Genomic DNA, 24,219 nt, shown 5'->3' on the forward strand with positions numbered 1-24,219 from the left:
TCTGTAGTGAAATTGTCTAGGGGGAAGCAGGCAATCCAAGGTAGTATTAACTAAATCATTCCAATTAGTGATTTCTGTGTCACCGTTGACCACGTTGTATACTTCATCACAGTGAAATTTATTTCTGCTAATTTCATATAATAGACCTCAGGGATCAGAAATTCATATAGATTGAACTAAATATTAGCAAGAGGCAAGTTTTTGTTTTGCAGTTGTTTTTATGTATTTTTTCTGCAGGTCTTTATAGATATTTTTTAGTCTGCTGACCTTGGGTTCAGGCCAGGACCTTCTCCATTGATAGTCTCTGCCAGCTTTGTGGACTTTTCTGCACAGATTGGAAACTTCATCTGTCCACAGTGGAACTGAAGTCATCATCATCGTCGGCCATTTTTAGTCCACTGCAGAATGAAGCCCTCTCCAGTTCCTTCTATTTTGTGCAATGGCCATCCATTTACTGCCCATGAACTTTTGAAATTCATCTGTCAATCTCCGTTGTTGTTGTTGTTGTCTTCCATGTTTTCTTTTAGCTCCTCTTGGATACCGTTCTGTTATTTTCTTAGTCCATCTGTCACCATGTCTTTGAGCTGTGTCCTGCCCCAGTCGATTTCAGTTCTTTAGTTTTGATAAGAATGTCCTTTTCTTGAGTTTGCTGCCTAATCCGTGTGTTTCTATTTTTATCCAACAGTCTAAAACACTGATGGATCCAATATCTTTCTATTTCAGAACATTTAGGAGAAGTCCAGTTGGTCTACCTTCTTAAAATCCACTCATGCACACCTTCTCGATGGTAAGCCCTGTTCAGCATGAAGAGAAAAAGACCAAACCCTCCAGCACACGACAGCACGGCGAAAAAAATGGCCCTCAGTCCCCAGCGGCTTTCACTCCCCCTCTTATGCGAGCAAGAGATTCAGAGTGGAAGCAGAGGGTGCTAAGAATCTCTGGGTACTACTGGGCTGCCATGCACGGAAACTGAACTTGGCCTGTTACAACGTACGATTGCTCATTGGTGAAGACAGGATATTAGAGCTGGAAAAGGAATTAGAAATTGTGAATTGGAATATCATCGGTTTGTCTGAAACAAGAAAAAGGAATGAATCACTTATAAGTTTATCAAGTGGAAATCTGCTGTACGCCAATGGAAACAGTGAAAGGAGTGAAGGTGGAGTTGGCTTTCTGGTCCATAAAGATGTAAAAAACAACATTTTGGAATTCAAAAGTACATCACCAAGGGTGTCAAGACTACTATTCATGATTTATAAGAGGTACAAGCTAAAGGTTATAATGATTTATGCACCAATATTGAGCCATGATGATGAAGAGGTTGAAGAAATGTACACCGAAATTGAGTCTTTTATATGAGCAGAAAATCCACTATACTATCATTATGGGGCACTTCAATGATAATGTTTGAAAAGAGACGAAACAGTGCAGAAAGGGGAACTATAGGAAATTTTGGAATTGGTGACAGAAATAAAAGAAGTGAAAGACTTGGGGAATATGCAGAATCTCGAGGAATGTCAGTAATGAACACTTTTTACAAGAAAAGGGTGAACAGAAAGGACATGGAAGAGCCCAAATGGATTAACAACTAATGAAATTGACATCATCCTCACTAACAGAAGATATATCGTGAATGATTTACCATCCTAAACAAGGTAAATGTTAGAAGTGATCACAGAATGGTAAGATGCACACTTGATATAGATGTAAGAAAAGAAAGGAAAAAACTGATTTGAGTAAATAATACAAAGGTCTTTGAGATAACAGAAGAGGAGAAAAAGCAGTATGTACTGGAACTTAAGAACCAGTTTGAGCTTCTGCAGACTGCTCAGACCAAGGTATTGACAAGGAATATGACAACATTCTGAAAGTGAATGAATATAAGTATGCAAATGCAAATAAAGCAAATGAATATATATATATGAATATAAAAAGAAATCCAAAGAAGAAAAAATTAGTCAAGAAATACCTATCATGATGAACTGAAGATAACAAATGAAGAGCAAGATAAACACTGAAAATTGTGTATACTGAGTTATGCAAAGCCATTAGAAAGAGACTCAGGGAGGACATAAGAAGATTTAACACAAGAAAAGTAGAAAAAGCATTAAGGGAAAACAAAGGACTTAAATCAGCAGCTTTGAGAAGTAATACAGAAAGACAAATGATACTGAAACTGAAGAATAGCGATGGTGTACTTATAAATAGCAGAGAAGGCATAATTCAAATAGCAGATGGCTACTATACAGAATTATACAAGGAGCGAGGGAATGATGCCAGCAGTGGGGACGATGGATTGCAAATTAGTAACACACAGGGCCATGACGTGCTATGATACAGAGAGGCGGCCACATCAGGTGGCACCGTAAGGGGGCGGCATAAGTAGCAAAATTAAAATACAATCGAAGGTTATTTTAAAGAAAAAACATTTAAGGGGCGGCATTTCGAAGACTTGCATCATACTGAGAAAATCTACCGCACGGTCCTGGTAACACATACAATATACCCAATATCCTTCCTGATGAGGTAGAACATGGGTTGAAGAAAATGTAGAATCAGAAAGCCCCGGGGGAAGATGAAGTTACTGTAGAGTTGTTAAAATTGGGAGGAACAGACATGATATAAAAACTGGCAAGACTCTTCACAAAATGCATTAGAAAAGGTGTGATGTCTAAGGAGTGGAATAATGCAATCATAGTTTTGCTGCATAAGAAAGGAGATAAATCCGAAATTGGAAATTATTGACCAATTAGCTTGTTATCCCACATTTACAAGTTGTTCACAAGGGTATTCTTTCTAAACTAACAGATTAGAAAGAATACTTCATGAGAATCAACCAAAAGAGCAAGCTGGCTTTAGGACAGGATTCTCAACCATGGATCACCTTCACATAACATCACAGTTAATGGAGAAAGCAAATGAATATAAAACACCATTATGCCTGGCATTTGTGGATTATGAAAAGGCATTTGACTTTATACAGCATAAGGCAATTTTTCGGGCACTGAAAAGACAAGGCATAGATATCCCATATATTATGATTTTGAAGAAAATATATGAGAATGCTACCTCCTTTGTTAGACTAGACAAAGACAGTAGAAAATTTAAAATTGAGAAAGGAGTTTGACAAGGAGACATATTTTTTTTTTTTTTTTTTTATGAAACCCCCAAACATGAAAGGTATCAAAACCTATAGTACTTAGTACCGTGCATGGGTTGAAGGAGAAGTATGGGGGGAGAGGGGGATGCCGGAAACTTTGCTCTAGAGACTAAACATGGGTTTCACTTCAAGCCTCCAATAACCAAAGTGGTGGTTGATGAAAGTCATCTACCACCTGAACTCTGAAGTTTACTGCTGCTCTTGATGAAGCTTTCAGGAGATTAGACTGGTTGCAGAAAGGAGTCAACATGAATGGAGAGTACCTAAACCATTTACAATTTGCAGATGACATTGTGGTCATAAGCCACGATCCCAAAGAATTAGAGGAAAATCTTAATCAAGTAAGTTATGCAGAGTTAGTAAGGATTTGGACTAAAGATGAATATGGCTGAAACAAAAGTAATGATGAACTAGTATGCCACAGAAAGGGATACAATGATTGAAGGAGCAGTAATTATATAGGAGGGATTATATGTTAAAAGCCTTGTGGATTAACACAAGACTTGAAGGACTCTGCAAGGCTTTAGGGTTATTATTTGTTTGTTATTTGGTTTTAAGAGCATTAGCAACTAAGGCCATATTACTCCGGGATATGCGGTGGTCATTCCCTGAATGACCTTTCCGCATCCTCCGTATTTGGTGGTGATGGGCTCGAACCCCGGTCTAATCAAGAAGCGTGTGCTACGCACTGCTGCTCCTTCCCACCTGGCTACGGAGGCGCGCAAGGCTTTAGGGGGAAATTTCTATCAGCATGGCCCACACGTGTAGGTAGAAGGAATTTGTTTTTTTAGAGACGGGATACACTTAAACAAAGGTGGTGCAAAAGTTTTTGCCAGTATTATTGAGGATACCTTAAAAGTTCAGGGAAACTGCTAGTTGGGGGGAGGGGGTTGTGGGTAATACTAACACGCGTTTATCTGATAATATTGGGTAAAGTTACTCTTGCACATACCTTAAGAGTTCTTATCTGTTACCCCAACTGGATGCATTATCTAGATGTTCTGGGGGTAGAAACGTTTCACGTGAGTGGGTAGCTAATGCCAGGGAAGAGAGCCTAAAAAACTTCAAGGGTTGCATTAGGGTTGTTAAATATATAAGAACAGTAAGTCTTAATTGTTTATACAGTAATGTTAGAAGTGTCGTCAATAAAATGAGCGAATTCGAACTGCTGGTTAAAACAAGTAACACGGACATAATAGGGCTTACGGAGACGTGGTGTCACCCGGAAGTTGGGGCTGATGAGTTTCAGTACGGCTTGTATAATGTATTTAGGAAGGATAGGGTAGATAGGAGGGGTGGTGGGGTAATGCTTCTTATCAGAAGCAGCCTGAGTGCGACGATAGCTTTCCCGGATTCAGACGTTTCACATGCTAGTATAGAAGCTGTATGGTGTGAGATAGTTGGAAACAAAGGTATAATGCGAGTAGGAGTAATCTACAGACCAGGTGATTGTGAAGATTATGACAAAAGCCTCTACATTCAAATGGAATTGGCAAGTATGCATCAATGTCTTATGGATGATTTCAATTTGCCTCTAATTGATTGGAGAAAATGGGAAGGAAACTCGAAATGGGGAACTAAATTTTTAAATCAACTAGATGACTGTTATTTGTATCAACATGTCAGGGAAAGTACTAGAGAAAAGAATATCCTAAACCTTGTCATCACCCATGAATGAGATGACATAACAGGGCTGACAGTACAGGAACCAGTAGCAGGAAGTGATCACGGAGTTCTACGGTGGATGATGATGAGAGAGGTAGCAGCAGTAAAAGAAAAAGGAATGTGTTTCAATTTCAGAAAAGGAAATCACGATGCCTTAAGGTACTATTAACTGGCCTCTATTAACTGGGTAGATATCGCACAGAGAATGAACACATTTGAACTGTGGTATGCTTTTAAAACAATCATAGATGCCTTGAATGCGTATATACCATTAAAAAAATACTCCATGAGGAGGGTTCCAAGTTGGATGAATAGTGAAGTTACCACATTACTTGAACAGAAAAAGGTGGCATAGAAAGGTTACAGAGCAATAAAAAGTACTGAAGCCTATAATAGCTACAAGGTGATCTGTAATAGAGCCACAGAAAAGGTTCGACAGTCAAAAGCAGTTAGCATTAGTAGAAGCATTTGATGCAAGAAAGGAAGCTTATGCAGCATCAGCCAAAAAAAAACCACTTCCACTTCACCCCTCCGTTCGTTCGAAATACCTGTCCAGCTGAGCCTTAAACTTATTTAGGCTATCAACTTCCACAACAAGGGATGGAAGTCTGTTCCACCAACCAACCACCAGCTGGCTAAAGGCAAATTTCCACACGTCTATCCTACATCTGTCTTTCCTCAATTTGAATTTATGCCCTCTCAGGTGATTATTCTGAGCAAGAGGAAGAATTCCATCAGCATTGAGCATGCTCAAACCATTCAAGGCTTTATACACCTCTATCAGATCACCTCGCTGGTGCCTAGTCTCCAGACACTGTAATTTGCAAAACTTAAGCCTTTCTTCGTAAGAGCACCCCTTTGTTCCATCCACTAGTCTTGTTGCCCTTCTCTGTACTCGTTCTAGCAGCTCTACATCCTTCTTGAAATGAGGCCTCCAGGCCTGTATACAGTACTAGGTGTGGCCTGACCATTGCCTTATACAACGGAATAATCACCTCCTTATCCCTGCTAGAAAAATTCCTATATATCATTGAGAATACACCATGAGCTACTCTTGCAGCCAGTCTGCACTGCTCAGAGAACTTCATATCTGCCTGCACAACCACCCCAGGTCCCTTTCATTCTCTACCACTGTCAGTGTAGTACCACAGAGTTGATACGTTGCTCTGGGGTTGCTATTTCTCATATGTAGTATTTACATTTGTCAATGTTAAACTTCATTTGCCACCTCTCAGCCCATCTGCTCAACCTTTCCAGATCCTGTTGCAGCAGCATAGTGTCAGTAGTGTCCTTGACAACCTTCGTATAGTCCGAAACTTGGACATTAAGCTTGATATACCATCATCAATATCATTTATAAATACAAAAAACAATAATGGACCCAACACTGAACCCTGATGGACTCCACTAATAACATTAGTCCACGATAAGAAGTGTCCATTGATTACCACTCTCTGTCTTCTCCCCCTCAACCACCCTTTATCCATAACAGCAATTTGTCTACAATTGCACACTGCTCCAATTTGTGAAGCAGTCTTCCATGTGCAACAGTATCAAAAACCTTTCTAAGATTCAAGTATATAATATCAAAGTTATTCCCTGCATCCAGTTCTTTTGTGACTGCATCATAGTATCCAATCAAATTGGTCAAGCAAGACTTCCCCTTAACAAAACCACGCTGTGTCCGAGCTATAACTGAAGTCTTTTCTAGATGATCCTGCAGTGCTTCTTTAACCAGTGCCTCCATTAATTTTCCTGGAACAGAAGTTACTCACAGGTCTATAATTACTTGTGTCAGTCTTTTATCCTCCTTTGTGAATTGGGCTCACATTTGCACATCTCCAGTCTCTGGGTGCCTCCCCTGAGTCCAAGGAAGCTCTCATAATTATGGCTAAGGGCTTGCTTACTTATTTGCTGCCTCTTTTAATATAACAGGATAGATCCCATCCACCCCAGGTGCCTTTCTTGTGTTTATCTTCAACAATTTCTCCTCTACTTTACTCTCAGTTATTACAAGATTCTCTAACTTACTGCCAGAGTTGAATACCTCGCAGAATAACTCCTAATGTGTGAATGTCGATGCAAAATATTCATTTACTTTGTTAGCTACCTGAGCAGGATCATCAACAGTTGACCCATCGATATCAAGTGGACCAATCTGATTCATCCCCTTCCTTCTAGAGTTTACATAAGTAAAGAACTCTTTGCTGTTTTTCTTTGCATCCCATGCCAAAGATTTCTCGTAATCTGCCTTCTCCTGCCTAACCTCCTTTGTAACTTGGTTACAGATCAACTTGTATCTATCATAGGCTTCTGTGTCACGTGTTAATTTGTATGTATCCCATGCATTTTTCTTCTCTGCCATATGTCTCATTAGTTCATCTGACATCCATTTAGGCCTAAACCTTGAACAATATTTCTTAGTTGATATGCAAAGCCTAGTAGCTTCCAAGATAAGTTCTTTGAATGCTTCCCATTTTGAATTTGCTGTTGGTAACATCATCAGTTGGTCCCACTGTATAGAATTTAAATACTATCTCAGTCCATCATAGCCGCCTTTACGAAAGCAATAACCCTTCCCTTTACCCCTAATAGTAGTTACCTCTTTGAGTAAATCCCACTTCAGCACACTGTGATCACTGCCACCTAGTGATTCATTTATCTGCAGATTCTTAATGCATGAAGAATCACTACTGATAATCAAATCAAGAATATTACTCCCTCTAGTTGCCGATGTGAATGATGTAGAAAACAATCATCCAATAAATCCACAAAAGCCTTGCTAGCGTGTGAGTAACGAGCCCCCAAATTCCAGCTAATATCTGGGAAATTAAAATCCCCCATTATAAGACTCTCTGATTTACTGGCCCACTCTATTTCCCTGTACAGTTTCTTATTATACTCATCAGAGTCAATAGGCCTATAGCACACTCCTACTCTCAATTTTGATCTCCCAATGCTTATGTCACACTAGCTGACTCAACACTGAACTGCCCAGCGATGTCGACTGGCTTATGAGAAATCACTAGCAAAGAGCAAAGAGAGGGGATAAGGAATTCTTCACGTATATAAATGCCAAGAAAAGCAGGACAAGCCAGATCCGACCTTTACGTAAGGGAAAGGCGATATTATTAAATACACCGGCTGCCGTTGCAGATGAACTCAACAGTTATTTTGCATCGATATTTACAAATGAAAGACCTTTTGTGGCAATGGGAAATTGTGGAAGCAAAGTTGAAAAATATGTAATTAATGATATTGAAATTTCGCAAGATTATTTAATGAAAAAACTTTCGAACCTACTGGCCAGTAAGGCTCCTGGAGTTGATGGAATATACCCCATAATCTTAAGGGAGGCGGCAAGTGAGTGCATTGAACCATTGAGGCTAATTATGCGAGCATCACTAGACTCTAGGGAGATTCCCTTGGATTGGAAAAGTGCCAGTGTATCTCCCATACATAAGGGTGGCTCTAAAAGTGAAGTGGGAAGTTATTGACCTGTCAGTCTGACTTCAGTGGTAGGGAAAATCATGGAGGCAATGATCAAGAGTGGAATTCAGGATCATTTGGATTGAATTGAAATTCTCAAGGATACTCAGCATGGTTTTGTAAAGGGAAAATCATGTTTAACAAATCTGGTTCGCTATTTCAAAAGGGTCGCTCACGAGTTGGATTTAGGGAATAATTTCGACATTGTTTTATTTAATTTCATTTTATTTTCATACAGTCAAGCTGAGCTTCTTCAGAGAGACCTAGATAGACTTCAGGAATGGTCAGAAAAATGGCAGCTATGCTTTAATCCAACAAAGTGTAAGGTGTTACACCTGGGAAACAGTAATCCCAAAATAACTTATTCACTTGGTGGAGTTCAACTAAACCCAGTACGTGGGTGATACGATCAGACATGAAATTCTCTGAGCATTGTAAACAGGTTGCAAGGAAGGCCCATGATGTCTTATCGATGATCTGTTGAACTTTTGCAAGTAGAGATAGGGACATGATAATCCCATTATATAAGGCTTTTGTTAGACCACACTTGGAATACTGTGTTCAAGTATGGAGACTGCACCTAAAGAAAGAAATCGAGCTTCTTGAAAGAGTGCAAAGACGGGTCAATCGCCTGGTGAGATCGGCAAAAGGGCATCCTTTTGAAGAAAGACTTCGAATGTGTGGGTTACAGAGTTTGAAAACTAGATACCTTAGAGGAGATTTGATTGAGGTGTTTAAGGTTCTGAGAGGCATCAGTAAAATGAATGAGGACGAAATTTTCAAGATTATAAATGATGCTAGAACTAGGGACCATAAATTCAAGTTACAGGGGGGAGGGGAGGGAATGTTTAGATTGGACTGCAGGAAGTTTTATTTTAGCCAGAGAGTTATAAATTACTGGAATAAATTGCCTGTATGGGTGGTAGAGGCTGACAGTTTGGCAAAATTCAAAGGTCATCTGGATAGTACCTTCGTGTCAGGGAAGTGCATAGAATGATAGGTTTAGTTTCCTTTTTTTTTTTTTTTATTAATTATTATTATTTATTTATTTATTTATTTTTTATCATTGTTTTGTTCGGGGGTGTTTTTTTTGGCTGGTACAGCATAAGCCATAGGCTTTCTTGCACCATGCGTCCATTACTAATACTAAAATCTTACAGTTTAAGGTCAAGCAAACGAGGTGGCCATGCAATGGGAAACAAATGACTAATGACTCTTTCTGCAGTAAAGTGATGCTGGAGAAGCTGCTGTACTTGTTGTGCGATATGAGGAGGAGTCCCATCTTGCATAAAAATTGTCTCATCCAGGGATCCTCTTTGCTGCAGTCGAGGAATGATGATACTGCTCAGCATGTGATGATATCTGTAATGGAACAGGTGGCTGCAGTCACACCACACCAGACGGTGATTTTTCGGGAAGTGCAATGGGATTTTCTGAATACCATGCGATGCTTCTGAAGCCTATATTCGGCAGTTTTGAGTGTTCACAGTCCCATCGAGATAAAAATAGGCCTCATCTCCCCAAAGAATGTTCCAAGGCCAGGCATTTTCCACTTCCATTCTGGCCAAAAACGTTAGAGCAAGTGCCATTACTTAGAGCTGCAGAGAGCTCTTAATAGGGATACTTTAATTATGGCAGCCCTGTACTTTGACTTGGTGCATTGTGCCCTGTGCTGTCATAACAAAATTAAATGAAATCAAACTACATTATGTAAAATATGTGGAATGTAATAAAGAGAGTATTACTCTGTGATATGTAGCAACTTGTTTAATCTGGTCCTTGAGGCTGTCACAGACATTTTCTCAGAGATACCAGAAAAGCTGTGCTTGCTATCTGGGAGTCTAAACCGCTAATGGAACTGATATTCGGATGATACTCAAGTCAAGTGGACCCAATTTTGGTGAAGTCCAGACGGTTTGTGACAGCTAAATCCTGTGCTTGCCCCTTCACGATGGTGGGACTGTTAGTATAACCCCCATGCTCAAACACACTGTCGGTGACCACGCAGGAGGGGTGAACCAACATAAGCAGGGGTTGAGTTGTGGTGCCCACACCACACCAAAGAATGCCACCCCTCTGTGTTACCAGACAATACTGGGTGGTAGATGACTCTCATCAACCGGTGCAATACCACCACTTTACTTATTGGAGGCTTGAAGTGGTGGAACCCATGTTTAGTCTCCAGAGCTAAGTTTCGGTCAACACTTCCCCATCTCTTGCATCATGCAATATGATTGATGTCTTTTGAGGTTCAAGTCTAGAAGGCTTCCGGATCAGCTAGTATATAATCTTGCTACCTTTACTCTTCCAGATAGTTGTTGTTATTTGGTTTTTAGGAGCATTAGCAACTAAGGCCATATTGCTCCAGGGATATGCGGTGGTCATTCCCTGACCTCTCCGTATCCTCTGTATTTGTTGCTCATGGGCTCGAACCCCAGTCCTATCAAGAACCGTGTGCTACACACTGCTGCTCTTACCCACCTGGCTATGGCGGTGCCTTTCCAGATAGTGACTGGAGGGAGTCCGAGTAGTGTGTATGCAGTAGGCATTGTCGAGGCCACGTTATGTCAAGGATCTTGGTATATTCTTACCATGTGTATGCCACATCCAAAAATTTCATTACTTCATGCAGCATTTCTTCCCCCCCCCACAACTTTTTCTTACCATTGATTACACCATGTTTTCTCAAACTGATGCAGCAAAGTTATTTGTGGAAAGATCTAAACCTCCCAAACACTTCCTAGTTCATTTCACAAATATATATGGTCTCAGTTCTAACCACAGTGATGTCCATTTCCACTTAGTCTGCCAAACCCTATGTACTTTTTCTGACGGTATCTGAGTTATTGGTCGATTCAACCATGGCTCATCTCAGTTGCCCAGATTATTCGCTGAATAATTCCTTTTGCCTCAACGGTAGTACTTCTGCATATGTCCATTCCGATATTCCCTGTCAGAGACTTCATAATTTGGAATCTCCTCTCTTTGATCTTCTCTGGCTTAAAATCTCTCTACCTCACTAATCACTTGGAACTCTTCAACTTCCTCTCTTTGCAACTTGAATTTCTCCAGTCCAACTTTCCTAATAATGAGGTAAATTTCCTTGTTGATTTTAATGTTCATAACTCCGGCTGACTTCTGTTTTCTAGTCACACAGACCCAGCTGTTCGAGATGCTGAGGCTTTTGCAATTACTAATGACCTTGCATAGATTATTCACTTACCTGCCAGAATACCGGACAATCCAAACCATACACACGCTTGATCTTTTTCTCACGAACAACCCTTCTAAGTACACGGTCGAAGTGAGAGGTCCTTTAGGCACTTCAGATCACAACTTGGTGATTGTCTCTTTGCCAATGGAGCCTTTATCTCATGTTATTTCGCCTTACAAGAATACAAAATGGGATGATCTGCTTGATTTCTTTTCCTTGGTTGGACTATTGTTTCAAAACTTCTGATGTCAACGTTTGCTCTGATCATGTCAGTGAAATTATTCTGGCAGGAAGGAATCTTTTATTCCACACTCCACTTTAAAATCTCATCCTTTATATAAACCTTGGATTTCCAATAAATGTGCCAAGGCTGTTCAAGAGAAGAATGTTGCATATTGTAATTGGCTTGCTTCCAATTCTTCAGTTTAATTTTCTGACTACACCAGAACTTGCAAAAATTGTAAAGCAGTTATTAATTAGTCCAAACTAGATTTTGAACAGGCTAAGAGTAGAAAATTTACTTCTTGCTCTAATGGTAGCTGAGCAGTCTGGTCTCTTGCCAAAGCTATTGGCCGCAACTTTTGCCCATTTCTGCTCCCACTGCTGTCAAACCCAAATATTTCTGTTGTCACTTCGGCCAAGGATAAAGCTGACCTGCTAGCATCCCATTTTTCTTCCCACTCATGTATTAATGATCTTGGTAAAACACCTCTCACCATTCCCAACATGCTCCATTTAATGCCTCCTGTGATCTTTCGTCAAAAGGATTTTGACTAATCTTGATGCTGAGAAAGCTCCAGGTCCTGATGGTATTTCTCCACTTGTTCTCAAAACGTGTTCTTGAACTTACTCCTGTTCTTTGCCGCCTTTTGCAATTTCTTATTCCAGAGGTGTTTTTCTTTCTGCTTGAAAATTTGCTCATATCCAGCCAGTTCCTAAAAAGGGTGACAAATTACTCCCATCCAATTATTATCCCATTGTAATTACTTCTACTCTTTCTAAAGTAATGGAAAAATCAATTAACCTCCAACTCTTAAACTCTCTAGAAACCTTCTGTCTGATCGCCAGTATGGATTCAATCAGTGTTGATCCACTGGTGATATTTTGGCTTATGTTACCCATTTATGGACAAATTCAATGGAAAAATTCAGTGAAACACAAGCAGTTGCTCTTGATATCTCAAAGGCTTTCGATCGTATTTGTCATTTTGTCATAAAGGTGTTCTAAACAAGCTTCCATCTTATAGCTTGCCAACTGTTTTTTGTAATTGGTTATCCAGTTTTTTCTCTCTGACTGTTCACTGAGGGTGATGGTAGATGGCTCTCTGTCTTCTAACTTCTCCACTAATGCCGGTGTCCCCCAAGGTTCGGTTCTTTCTCCCACTCTTTTCCTCTTTTATATTAATGATCTTTAATTGACCTGAAATCCTATTCATAGTTTTGCTGATGATAGCACATTGGATTCTACTTTTCAGTTTGAGAAACCTCGCCCTGCTCAATCAGCTTCAACTTCTTGAATATCTGCTATCAATTCCTTGAATGCTGATCTCCAGGTAATTCTCCAGTGAGGCAAAGACAACTTAGTTGATTTCAATCTTTCTAAAACTCAGTCTTGTCTTATATCTCGCAAAAAGGATTCTTCTGTGCCTATGTTTTTCTTTAGTGAGACTCCAATTTCTAGGCAAAATGATATCTCTTTTGGGGATTACCCTTTGTATTTGGTGTTATTTGGGAATTACAAATATTGCTTCCTCTGCATCTAAAAAACTTGATTTCCTCTTTTGCTCTCGGCATTACTTTTCTTCCAAATAGCTGTTCACTCTGTACAAATCGCTAATCCACCCTACCATGGAATATTGTTCCTACATCTGGGGCCGCGTCCCCAAACCTCTCTTAGGCTTCTAGATTCCAATCAGAAGAGGGCAGTTAGGTTAATTAGTGACTCATCTCTAACAGTCTCTCTGCTCACTTTCTGATAGATGTACTGTTTCTTCTGCATGGCTTTTCTATAGATACTTCCATGGGTACTGTTTTTCTGAATTGGCTTCTAAAATTCCTGCTCTCTTTCAAAAGAGTCCGAACACATGCCGCCACCAGCCGACATCCATTTACTGTCCAACTTCGAACTACAGAACCAACTTTTCATCATCCTCGTTTATTTATTCAACTGCCATTTTCTGGAACAACCTTCCTTCATACGTATATCCTGAAAATTACAGTCTACAGAAGTTAAAGTCAGTCTAATATCAACAAATACCCTTCTTTTGTCTTCTGAACTCCAACCCATGCACTATAGGCTCTAATACCTCTCATGTTTGTGGTTTCATAAAAAAAAAAAAAACTGGAGGGAGTAACATGTCTCCTGACAGGTGACTCAAAAATAGCATTCCAACATTAACAGTCAATCTGTGATTAAAAATCTGAAATTTTTCTACCCTCCAAAATATAGTCAATTTCTAAAGTGATTTTTTTAATTTTTTATGGTTTTTGTATAGAAAAATGCACATGAGAACCTGTCAGGTGACTCACCACTGTCTTTGAAACTATCTATCTTTATATATATATATATGTATATATATATATATATATACACACAAGCAACCCCGTATAACACTGTACTTTTACAACATGGTTTTGCTCTAACACAGTTTGACAATTTCAGCAATCCCGCACAACCTGGTACTTAAATAACACGATTTCGCTCTAACGTGGTTTGAGATCTGCAGGAAATCTCGCATAACACAGTATTTTTGAGCTTTTGTGCTGGGAAAACCCTGCTATTATGTTAGATATAATTTTAAACATTTCCATTCCTTTTTGTGAATCCCTGCTGTTGACTTGCTAGTTGTTATTGCCTTCCTGGTATTTTTGTGAAGCACATATCTGGAGGTCACTACCTTAAAACAATCAAAACAATTTGCACTATCCGGTTTATTGGTTGGTGTTTTCTGTTAGTGTAATCAATTATAAACAGGTAGTAAACTTGATCTTCTTGCATTTGCTATTATGGTGAAATGTGTTTCCCCCTTCCATGAAATTTCCAGTCATATAAAAAACATAAATAAAATTTCAGAAACTCATTACTCCGTATCTCACTTGTGCATGCCCTTTTCTTTGTTATGAATTGCTTATCATTTTTATTGTTTTAAATTTTACCACCAAAAAAAAAAAGTCAGCAAACAGAAATATCAATTAGTATGTACATATTACAGTATGTATTAATTAAGCCATGTATGTAAGTGTAAATTTATTTTTATTTTGCTAACTGGAAAATATTCTTCCAATTTTCACGTATTGTTTAAAGGGGGAGGTCACTGTATTTTGTTGGGAGACCCCTGGGTGCTATTGAAATTGTGCTTGTTTGAGATCATAAAAAATTTTGAATTTGAAGCATCCAGTTTGTAACTTTTAAAGAGCAGAAGGTACCTGAAATCTAGATGCTACATAAGAGATTGTGCTTAGCAGCGATGAAGAAAATTAAATGAACGTACATTATCTGACATATAAGTATCGCAGTTTGTTCAGTTATTACTATTTAAGTTACTACTATTAAAACTTAGTTAAAATATTAAGTTATTACTACTATAAAAATTAAGTTTCCTATAGTTATAAAAAAAAATGGCATTTTTTTTACCGTTTGGAAAGTAACCCTCCTTTTTGTACTGGTTTTGAGTCCCGTATAACATGGTTTTGCATTACACGAGATTTTGTAGGAACCAAACTACTGTGTTATACGGTGATTACCTGTGTGTGTGTGTGTATATATATATATATATATGTATGTATGTATGTATATATATGTATGTATGTATGTATATATATATATATATATATACATACATACATACATACATACATACATACACTGGTGTTCAAAGAAAGTGCATTACCCCTTAAAATTGTAATTTTCGTCCGAATAATGTAAGTATATGGCAATATTTCTTACAGATTGCATCAGATAAGATTTACACCCATAGGTGATGACGTAATATTGCATCAGTTGTTACTTTCAGCTTTTTAAGCATGCTCTGCAAGAGTTGCAGTCATTCCTTGTTTGTGTTAGGTTGGCGAGATACGTGCAGTTGACACCACAAAGAAAGAGTGCTATTGTTGCTTTATGTGAGGAAGGATCTTCTTTCCGTCATATTGCATATAGAGTGTCTTGTAATCAGTCGACAGTGAGTAGATTTCTTTCCAGAGTCAAGAATACTGGTTCTGCTGATAGGAAAAAAGGAACCGGATGCAAACGAGTCTCTACGCCAAAACAGGGCTGCGGTTTGAAGCGTTTATGCCTTGAAAAACTGTAAAGCTTCTTTGTCTGAGCTGAAAAGGGTATGGGAAGAATATACAGGAGTGGTAGTAAGTGCAGTAACAGTCAGAAGATGCCTCTTCAAAAATGGACTTGTACCCCGTCGCTCTAAGAAGCCCCTCCTCACACACAAAATGAAAAAGGCCTGATTAATTTGGTGTAAGAGCATGTCAAATGGACCCCCAAGCAGTGGAAGCCAGTTATTTTTTCGGATAAAAAAAAAAATTCAACCTGCATTGCTCTGATGTGAGACAAACGATTCGCTGTAGATGTGGTGAAAAATACCATCCAGACTTTATGGTGTCTACAGTGAAATTCGCTACCAGCCAAATGATATGGGGGTGCATTTCATATCGCGGAGTAGGTCGCCTGTAGTTTATAAAAGGTTCCATTAAATGCCAGTGGATACCTGGCTATATTGGAAGGCAAATTGCTGCCAACCATTAGAGACCATTTCAAATTGCTGCCAAGTAACTGCATCTTTCAGGACGACTCTGCTCCTTGTCATCGGACAAAAAGTGTAAGTAGGTACCTCTGTAGTTACTTTAGCTTCATTTCTGCATTGGAGGTTCGACAGTAATGCGTTTACATTTGTTACAGGTGAAAAAATGGTTGGTAGAATGGTCCATTACGACTGTTAGCTGGCCAGGAAATAGCCCGAACCTGAATCCTATAGAGAACTGTTGGCATCATGTGGAATCTGCAGTTGCCAGAAAGAAACCAAAGACCCTTTGTGAACTTCAGGAAGCCATAATTCGCGTTTAGAACCACGAACTATCAATTGATTTTCTTCAGAAATTGAACTTGTCGCCTCGACAGTGTGTGCTGTCATCTGGGCCAGAGCCAGTTCAACTAAATATTAGTTTGCACCTGGTGAACTTTTCATTTTGTTTTCCATTTAAAATGATAAACTGAAGCAAATTGAGGGTTTCTGATAACATTCAGCCATGATTGTCGTGTTTACCAAAACTGTTGTATAAAGGTTGCAAATGCTCATTTTGGAATATTTTGAGAGCATCTGTCAAATATTACTTAGCTTTGCTTTAACTATTAATAGATATCTTTTGTTTATATTTCTATTTGTGTTTGCTAGTCATAACAAGAATAACTTAGTGCTGTTCGTCCTGTGACCTCAGCGTCACAGGACAAACAGCACTAAGTTATTCTTATTATTCCATGTTACTTCTCCTTTATCTTAGCTCCCTTCTTTGTTCACTGTGATAGTGATTTCTGTTCCGTTTGCCCTTTGTTCTCCATAATTAGCATTACTAGTACCGTAACGTTAGCACATTGCCCTTCATGACTACTAACTATATATATATGTGTATTTTTTTTTTTTTTTTTTTTGAAAGTGGCACAATGCTGGACAACCACTGATGTTGTCTTTCTTTATAGGTTCGGGTTACTTGTTTTTCTACTTCCACTTCTTCCTGCAGTGTAGCAGCAGGAAGAAAGTGGGAGAAGAAAAACAAGCTGAACTGTTAAAGCAGAATAAATCAGTCAGTCATAAACATGATATTTAAATTTTAAAAATATATAAGTATATTAATCAATAAAAAATATATTGTGTATTTTTAGTGAAATTTAATTTGAAGTCCAAAGTTTGAATTTAAAGAAATCTCCTTTCTCTTATACCTCTGTTTTCTCTGATAATCTCCTTTCTTGCTGCCTTTTTCTGATAAAATTACAAAATCTCCAGTTTTCTAAAACTCAGAAGCTGGAAATCATGCCTTTGCTGCTTTCTGTTATATCGAAGTATCAGTTAAAAACACTTTTGTGTAGAGAGGTACATACATACAAAATAGACATGGTATTAACAAAAGGAGAATTTTAAAAATATATATATATATATATATATATATATATATATTTATATATACATATCTCTCCCTTCTATTACTTTTCAGCTCAATGACCAAAGGAAAAAATGCCAAGAACAAGAAAAGAGAATTATGGAGCAAAATCGTATTATTGCAGAACAGGGCGCAAGAATTACTGAACAAGAAGGCAAAATTAATGAAGTGAATAGAAAATTATTAGAATATGATAGACACTTTGCTGATATTATGGCAGAACTGAGTCGTTCTAGGGAAGATAATCCAGCTGTGATTACTATACAGTCTTCTCTGCCAATTAACAAAATCAAGGATTTGTCTGGATATCCAGTTCCTTCTGTAGAGTCTTCTGATAGTAGACTGCATGATTCAGGAACACCAAATTATGATAAACCTTTGACCCAGAAAAGAACTGCTACTGCTGATTATTGTGAATGTGTTTCATTGCCAAAGAAGCAAAAAGGAAATTCAATGAAAACTTGTTAGGACTTTAAAATGCAAGCTTTTAAAGCTCTTATTTTGTATCAGCCATCTCCAACTTTTTTTTTTTAAGTTAACAGACTTTAAAATATAGTGTCACTTTTTTTAAAATTTGTGAACAAAGGAAGTGTTTTGAATTTTGTATAAACATGGTATTCATTGTTCTCTAGTAAAACATAGAAATTTGTATTTGATACTATTACTAATATATAAGTTTATTTATTTTTTTTTATACCAGAAAATATTTGCAGATGCATGTATATTTGTTTTCTGTTTATGTCTGTCATTGAATATGTTAAAAGTAGGATGTCAATTTATTCAGTGTCATAAAATAAGAAATAAGGGGCGACAGTCAAATGTATATATTTATTATGAAAAATCAGATTTTGGTTTTATATTTTTAGATATATCTTCTCTTTTTAGGTAAATAAAATTGATAATAATGAAAATAATGTATAAACACTTTGAGTTGAACCTTGAATTCAAGTGTATAATGCCTTCATTTTTAAAATGTTGCCAAAGTACATTTTATAAGGTATGTTATTACACAGTATGGTGACTCCTAACAGTGTTATTATTAGTTGTAAAATGAAAATCATCATTTGTGACAATGTAATTTAAATGATCAGTGCATGGAGAGGAGAATGTTTAATATGTTTGAGATGTAAGTTTTCATTTTGAGATGGTATTTCATCTAATCATCATTAGCACTTAGTTTTAAAGATAGTGTTTATAAATACTTTCAACTTTGCTTTCAGAATTAAGTTAAAATATATTTATCAAAGTATAATGCCATGTGTTGCACTATCACCTCTGTTGAATAGTAGATTCCTGATTTTCTAGTGCACATTGACTGATCATTTTACAGTCTAAGTTGAATAATAAGAAAAATGTATGCAATTTATGGCAGATATTTTTTAATCTTCCGACATTGAAAAATATAAAAAAAATTTTAATAAGAGAAAAAAAAAATTTGATCTGACAGAAATCTCAAGTGACGCAGTGCAATAATGTGTCCTTCCTTCCTTCTTTTAAGTGGTCTGACAGTATTAAAATAAAAATTATAAATTTTCACAGTTGATTATTAGGACATCTTGTTTCCCTGGCTTCTTTTAAACCAGCTATTTGCATTTATAAACCATTTGTATGTCTGTCTTGGCATGATCACACAGGTGTACAAACAAACATAAATAATATAGTAAGTATAAGTATTCCTGTTTGTGGTAATATTATGTTCTGAGAATTATATGTGTATTTTATTAGAAAAGAGTCCTCAGGTATCAGGATTAAACATGATAATGAAATATTGCCTTTACTGATTCATGTGGTTTATTAAAATAAACAATGATACAAAATTAGAAATTAAAAACATAAGTAAATATATATAAGAATTTAAAATCACTGACTGCATAAAATAAAACTGGATTATATACAATTAAAAAATATATAAAATAAGAGAATCAAATAAAAGTGCTAAAATATACATGCACTGTACATGAAATAAAACGAGAAGCTTTCGAGGTGGCGGGCTTCTTCAACTTGATGAGGTCAAGGATAGTGAACCAAATATATATTGTAAAGTAATATCCCATGCAAGTGTGATCAACTCATCTGTGTAGTGGGACGAAAGGATAAAAAAAAAAAAAAAAAAAAAGCACGTACCCCTGTACACACAAAAGATGTTTTATTTTATGTGAAAACATCTATGGCGGCACTAGAGTAAAAGCGTTTAAATTTTTGAATGGTTTGATTGAAACCTACATATGGTACTTAGAAGGTTGATATTGATCAAAATCTCGAGCAGATTTTATTAAAGTCTGCATTTTATTTTTGCATAATATTACTACCCTCTGCTTACTCTACCGAATCAACTTTAGTGACTGAGTTGGTGTCATTTAGGAAGTGATGTCATTTCATACCTTAGTGTGAACTTACTCTACTAAATCAACTGAATCAAGATTAATGACTGAGTTAGCATCGTTAGCAACATTTAGGAAGTGGTGTCATTTGTCATTTAAAATCTAACAGCCACCTAATAGGATGTCATTTCTGTTATCGTAAGAAAATTACGCTACCAATTGATTTACTCTAGTGCCACCATAGATGTTTTCGCATAAAAAAAAAATATAAGACGGGGGAGGAATAGTAAGAGAAATAGAAGACTTTAATCATTGGACTCTGTATTGCTGTTGTAATGCCTAGCAGCTCTATTGTTAATTTGCCATCTCCCAGGGTGGGAGTTGGCAAGTTAACAGTGACCTCCATCATAGGGTGAATGAGTCCCAGGGTGAATGGATGGCCATTGCTATATGGAAGGCATCTAACCATGTGAAATGGCATGTATCAAAAGCATAATCTAGAATTTCAATTTTTAGACCAGGGGTCATAGTGGAAATGCTGCTCACTCCAGTAGTGCTCAGCAATGGCCGAGGTGCCAAAATTAGCTATACTAATCTCTCCCTCCCCCACAATAGAACATCAAGGAAACTGATTATAACTAAGCAATTAGTGTAGTAAGAACTTTCAGAACTCCATGTAGAATACATTTGAGTCCATCTGGTATAAAAAATATGATTTTATTTATTATCCGATATTCATTATTCACATAAATTTAAACTGGTACTTTGAGTTTATTGCAATATATTTTAAATTTTAAAAATACTTGCATAAAAACAATGCAGTAATCAAGAAATAAACTATACTAACACTTTTGCCAAGTTATTTTTCACATGCATGGGTAACAAGGATTACAATTTTCCTTTTTCAAATTGCTGATGTCATGCTATGAGGCTCCTGTAAACCAGTTTACCATTCTCAGAGACTGTTCTGTTCCATTAATCCTTATTTAATTTTGTTAAGTATTAATTCATGGCACTTGACTAAATTTTTCAATGTAAAAGGCTTTATTTATTTATTATTATTATTTTTTTTTTTTTTTCAAAGTTCCCTTCCTTCCTGTTGCTGTGAAGTTCCTGTCACTATATGACTGAGTGCACCGCAGCCATGCTCTGCCAGTTCTGATTCATAGGCACGTGCAGTCCATTTCATTAGGGTGTACCAGCACAGAATTTTTTTTTTTTTTTTTTAATCAAACATATTTTGAATACTCAATCATAAAGGACATTATTTTTATTCATCAAAGAAACTAAAACTTAACTAAACTCTACTTTAAAAAAAAATACAAACTTAAAAAATGAGACACAACAATACCTAATGGTCAGGAGCAAGAGTGCAGTAGCACACGCTCTTTGAGTAGACTGGGGTTCAAGCCCTGACTGCTAAATACGGTCAATCTGCCAACCCGCACTGGACCAGCATGGCAGATTATGGTCCATTTCCCTCAGCATAAATTGTTGAGGAGGCTTCCATCCCTTGATAATGGCTGCAGTTTACTTTTTTTTTTACTAACCAGGCATATACAAAGGTACAGTCTACTTTCATAATCTTTATTTTTAATCAGATAATGAGCTAACTCAAATTGACAAAAACAGATTAAAGTTCCATCACCTACCCAGGTGTTATAAACTTAATCATTGTAATTAATTGACAGCTAATTCTTGTTCAAAGTACAAGATCATGAGTGAGTCAAGGTGCATTTGGGACATTGTTCTTCTTAGTTTGTTTTTTGTATGTGCTAGATTTGAAAAGGCTCTTTCATGTGAACAGCTTGTAACAGGTAAGACTACAAAGCATTGAACAGATTTGTAAAAGGCCTGGAACATGGAAGACTGATCTGATTCCTTTAACCAATCAACAGAGCATAGCAAGGAGTGCAGAGGGGAACAATTGCCCCCAGGCACGAAACTGAAGTTCTTATAGGTAAAGAAAATCATCTATAAAAGTAATGTGCTAGTGGATTGACTTTAGGTTCATGCAACGCTCTTCCGAAACTCTTGCAATCATTTCGAGTGTTTATACATAGTATTTTCCGAGAAGCTGAGCACATCGGGCACACCATTTTATCTCGCTAAAATTGTTCTGCATAAGTTCTTCTAATTCATCTCCTCTTGTATAAGGCATCATTAATTTAAATTTTTTAGTTCTTCCTTTTTGGTACAGTATCCTCAAAAAGATTGACACTGACTTCAGAAAAGGCTTCAAGATCCTACGATGAACTTTCATGAAGCATCTTTGGATCTTCAATCTCCCCCCCTCCAATCTCCAAAAATATTTTGCAGAAAACCATGAATTGTGTTGAGAATCAGTACAAAGTGGAAAGGATAGTTGTGAACTTTGGAGAGTACCTATAGGGAAAATAATCCAGCAAAAAAGGATGATGACTGGAGAACTAGGCAAGGGCTTAGAAATTTTGGCAGGAGAAGAGATCGTGAAAGTCATGAAACGTGCCATAGACCAACTTCAACAGTAAATGACATCTAGGTTTGTTCGACTTAATGACCTGAACCTAAAATTTGGATTCTTACTCTATATTTAAGATTATTTTAGAAATGAAGATTTGAATATTGCTCGTCAAAAACGTAATGTATTTGGAAAATTTTATTGCATGGATGTAGAAGGTCCAGAGTTATTTAATGAAATATGCGACTGCGAAATGCTTCTTGAGACCTGTGGAATCTCTGCACCCAATACTCCAATGGAACTTTTATTTTTTATTGTAATTTATGGAGATGTTTCCAAATTTATGAATTTCATTGCAAATTCTTCTTGCCCATTACTGCATGTTACAGGACTCCTCTCCATGAAGGCATAAAGAGTTTGAATAACATAAAAAAAATCAAAGCTAGTCCTGTTTTGGGTACTTGGAGAGCATGCATCTACTAGGACAAGGTTCCAACAATGTACATATCAGTATACATATAATATTTCACTGTTTCTTTCTTTACATTTCATTTGAACTCCTGTATTATATCAAGACAGTAGATCGTCATCAAAACATATAGACAACATTGATGATGTCTGTATGTTTTGATGAAATCATTTAACTTTTCAAAAATACATTGGCATTTCCATTGCCAACTGCAAACACTCATTCGGCAAGTTGCGGAACAATCTTACCTTCAGGCATTGATGAGACAGGATCTGATTAGTAACTTATCCCTTCTGAGTATTGAAAGGGAAACCTTTGACATGGTTGATTTTGATGATGTCATCAATAAGTTTTCAGAAGGAAAATTAATTACATTAAAAATATTTATGTAATGTATTAGAAGTACCTATGATTTTTTGGTGTCTTTAGGTCATGACATTGTAAAAATTCAAGTAGTTAAATATTTAATGGTCATTTCGCTGACATCGTGTTCGAAACATTAACAATGTCACTGTATATTTTTTGATCATTTTTAACTTGGAAATAAATTAAGTTTACTGCATACCAAAATTGCTCTTTTCTCTAATAAAAATATACACCTTTTTTTTTTTTAAATTTCATTTGCCAGAATGTGGCAGCCCTGGGATAGCAAAACTAAATTGACTAAAGATGCTAAATTGAGTGAATATTACATGAAATCACTTCGCTCTGAAATGGACATATATATGGCTTATAATTATCTATCACATTCATGTTACATTATCACCATTATCACACTCAGGGGGTGCCAGGAAGACATGTTGCCCCCAGGTGTTGACGACCCTAGTTATGCCTCTGCCAATCAAGCCGCTCTCTGGTTGTGTTTGTAGTGCTACCTTTAGGAACAGATCCATCATAACCCTGAAGCATTTAGACTTCAACTTCCATCTTATCCAAAGACACTTTAAATTTGTTAGCAGTGATTCTCATATCGTTTCTTCCATTATATAAGTCCAGCAGCAGTTTCCCCATTGCTATCAATTTTACAAGTTTCTTCAAAATGTTGGCCAATGCTGGTAATTATTGAGTTTAGGAGTGAGTAAAACAAAGTTATTTGAGTGAGTGGACAGCGACTTCAAAGTCTTCAAGTGGTATCCTATGCAGTAATGGAGATGATTTGTGAAATCTTCTCCATTACTGCATGTCACAGGACATGCAGTAATGGAGTTTTATGCCTTCATGGAGAAGGCATAAAACTCTTTATGCCTTCTCCATGAAGGCATAAAGAGTTTGAATAACATAAAAAAAATCAAAGCTAGTC

General features: G+C 37.0%; 1 protein-coding gene across 1 annotated transcript in view; it reads left to right on the plus strand.

The window, feature by feature from the left end:
* pall (F-box protein pallbearer) overlaps positions 1–18,223 on the plus strand; it is a 141,425-nt gene extending 123,202 nt beyond the window's left edge. Inside the window, exon 5 of the mRNA XM_090375333.1 lies at positions 17,744–18,223. Coding sequence (XP_090231459.1) covers positions 17,744–18,157 — 414 coding nt within the window. The 3' untranslated portion in view covers positions 18,158–18,223. The remainder of the gene's footprint in view (positions 1–17,743) is intronic.
* The last annotated feature ends 5,996 nt before the right edge of the window (positions 18,224–24,219 follow it).

This window comes from Mastigoproctus giganteus, chromosome 6 (assembly GCF_048544385.1).
Source record: "Mastigoproctus giganteus isolate SK-2022 chromosome 6, ASM4854438v1, whole genome shotgun sequence".
NCBI lineage: Eukaryota > Metazoa > Arthropoda > Arachnida > Uropygi > Thelyphonidae > Mastigoproctus > Mastigoproctus giganteus.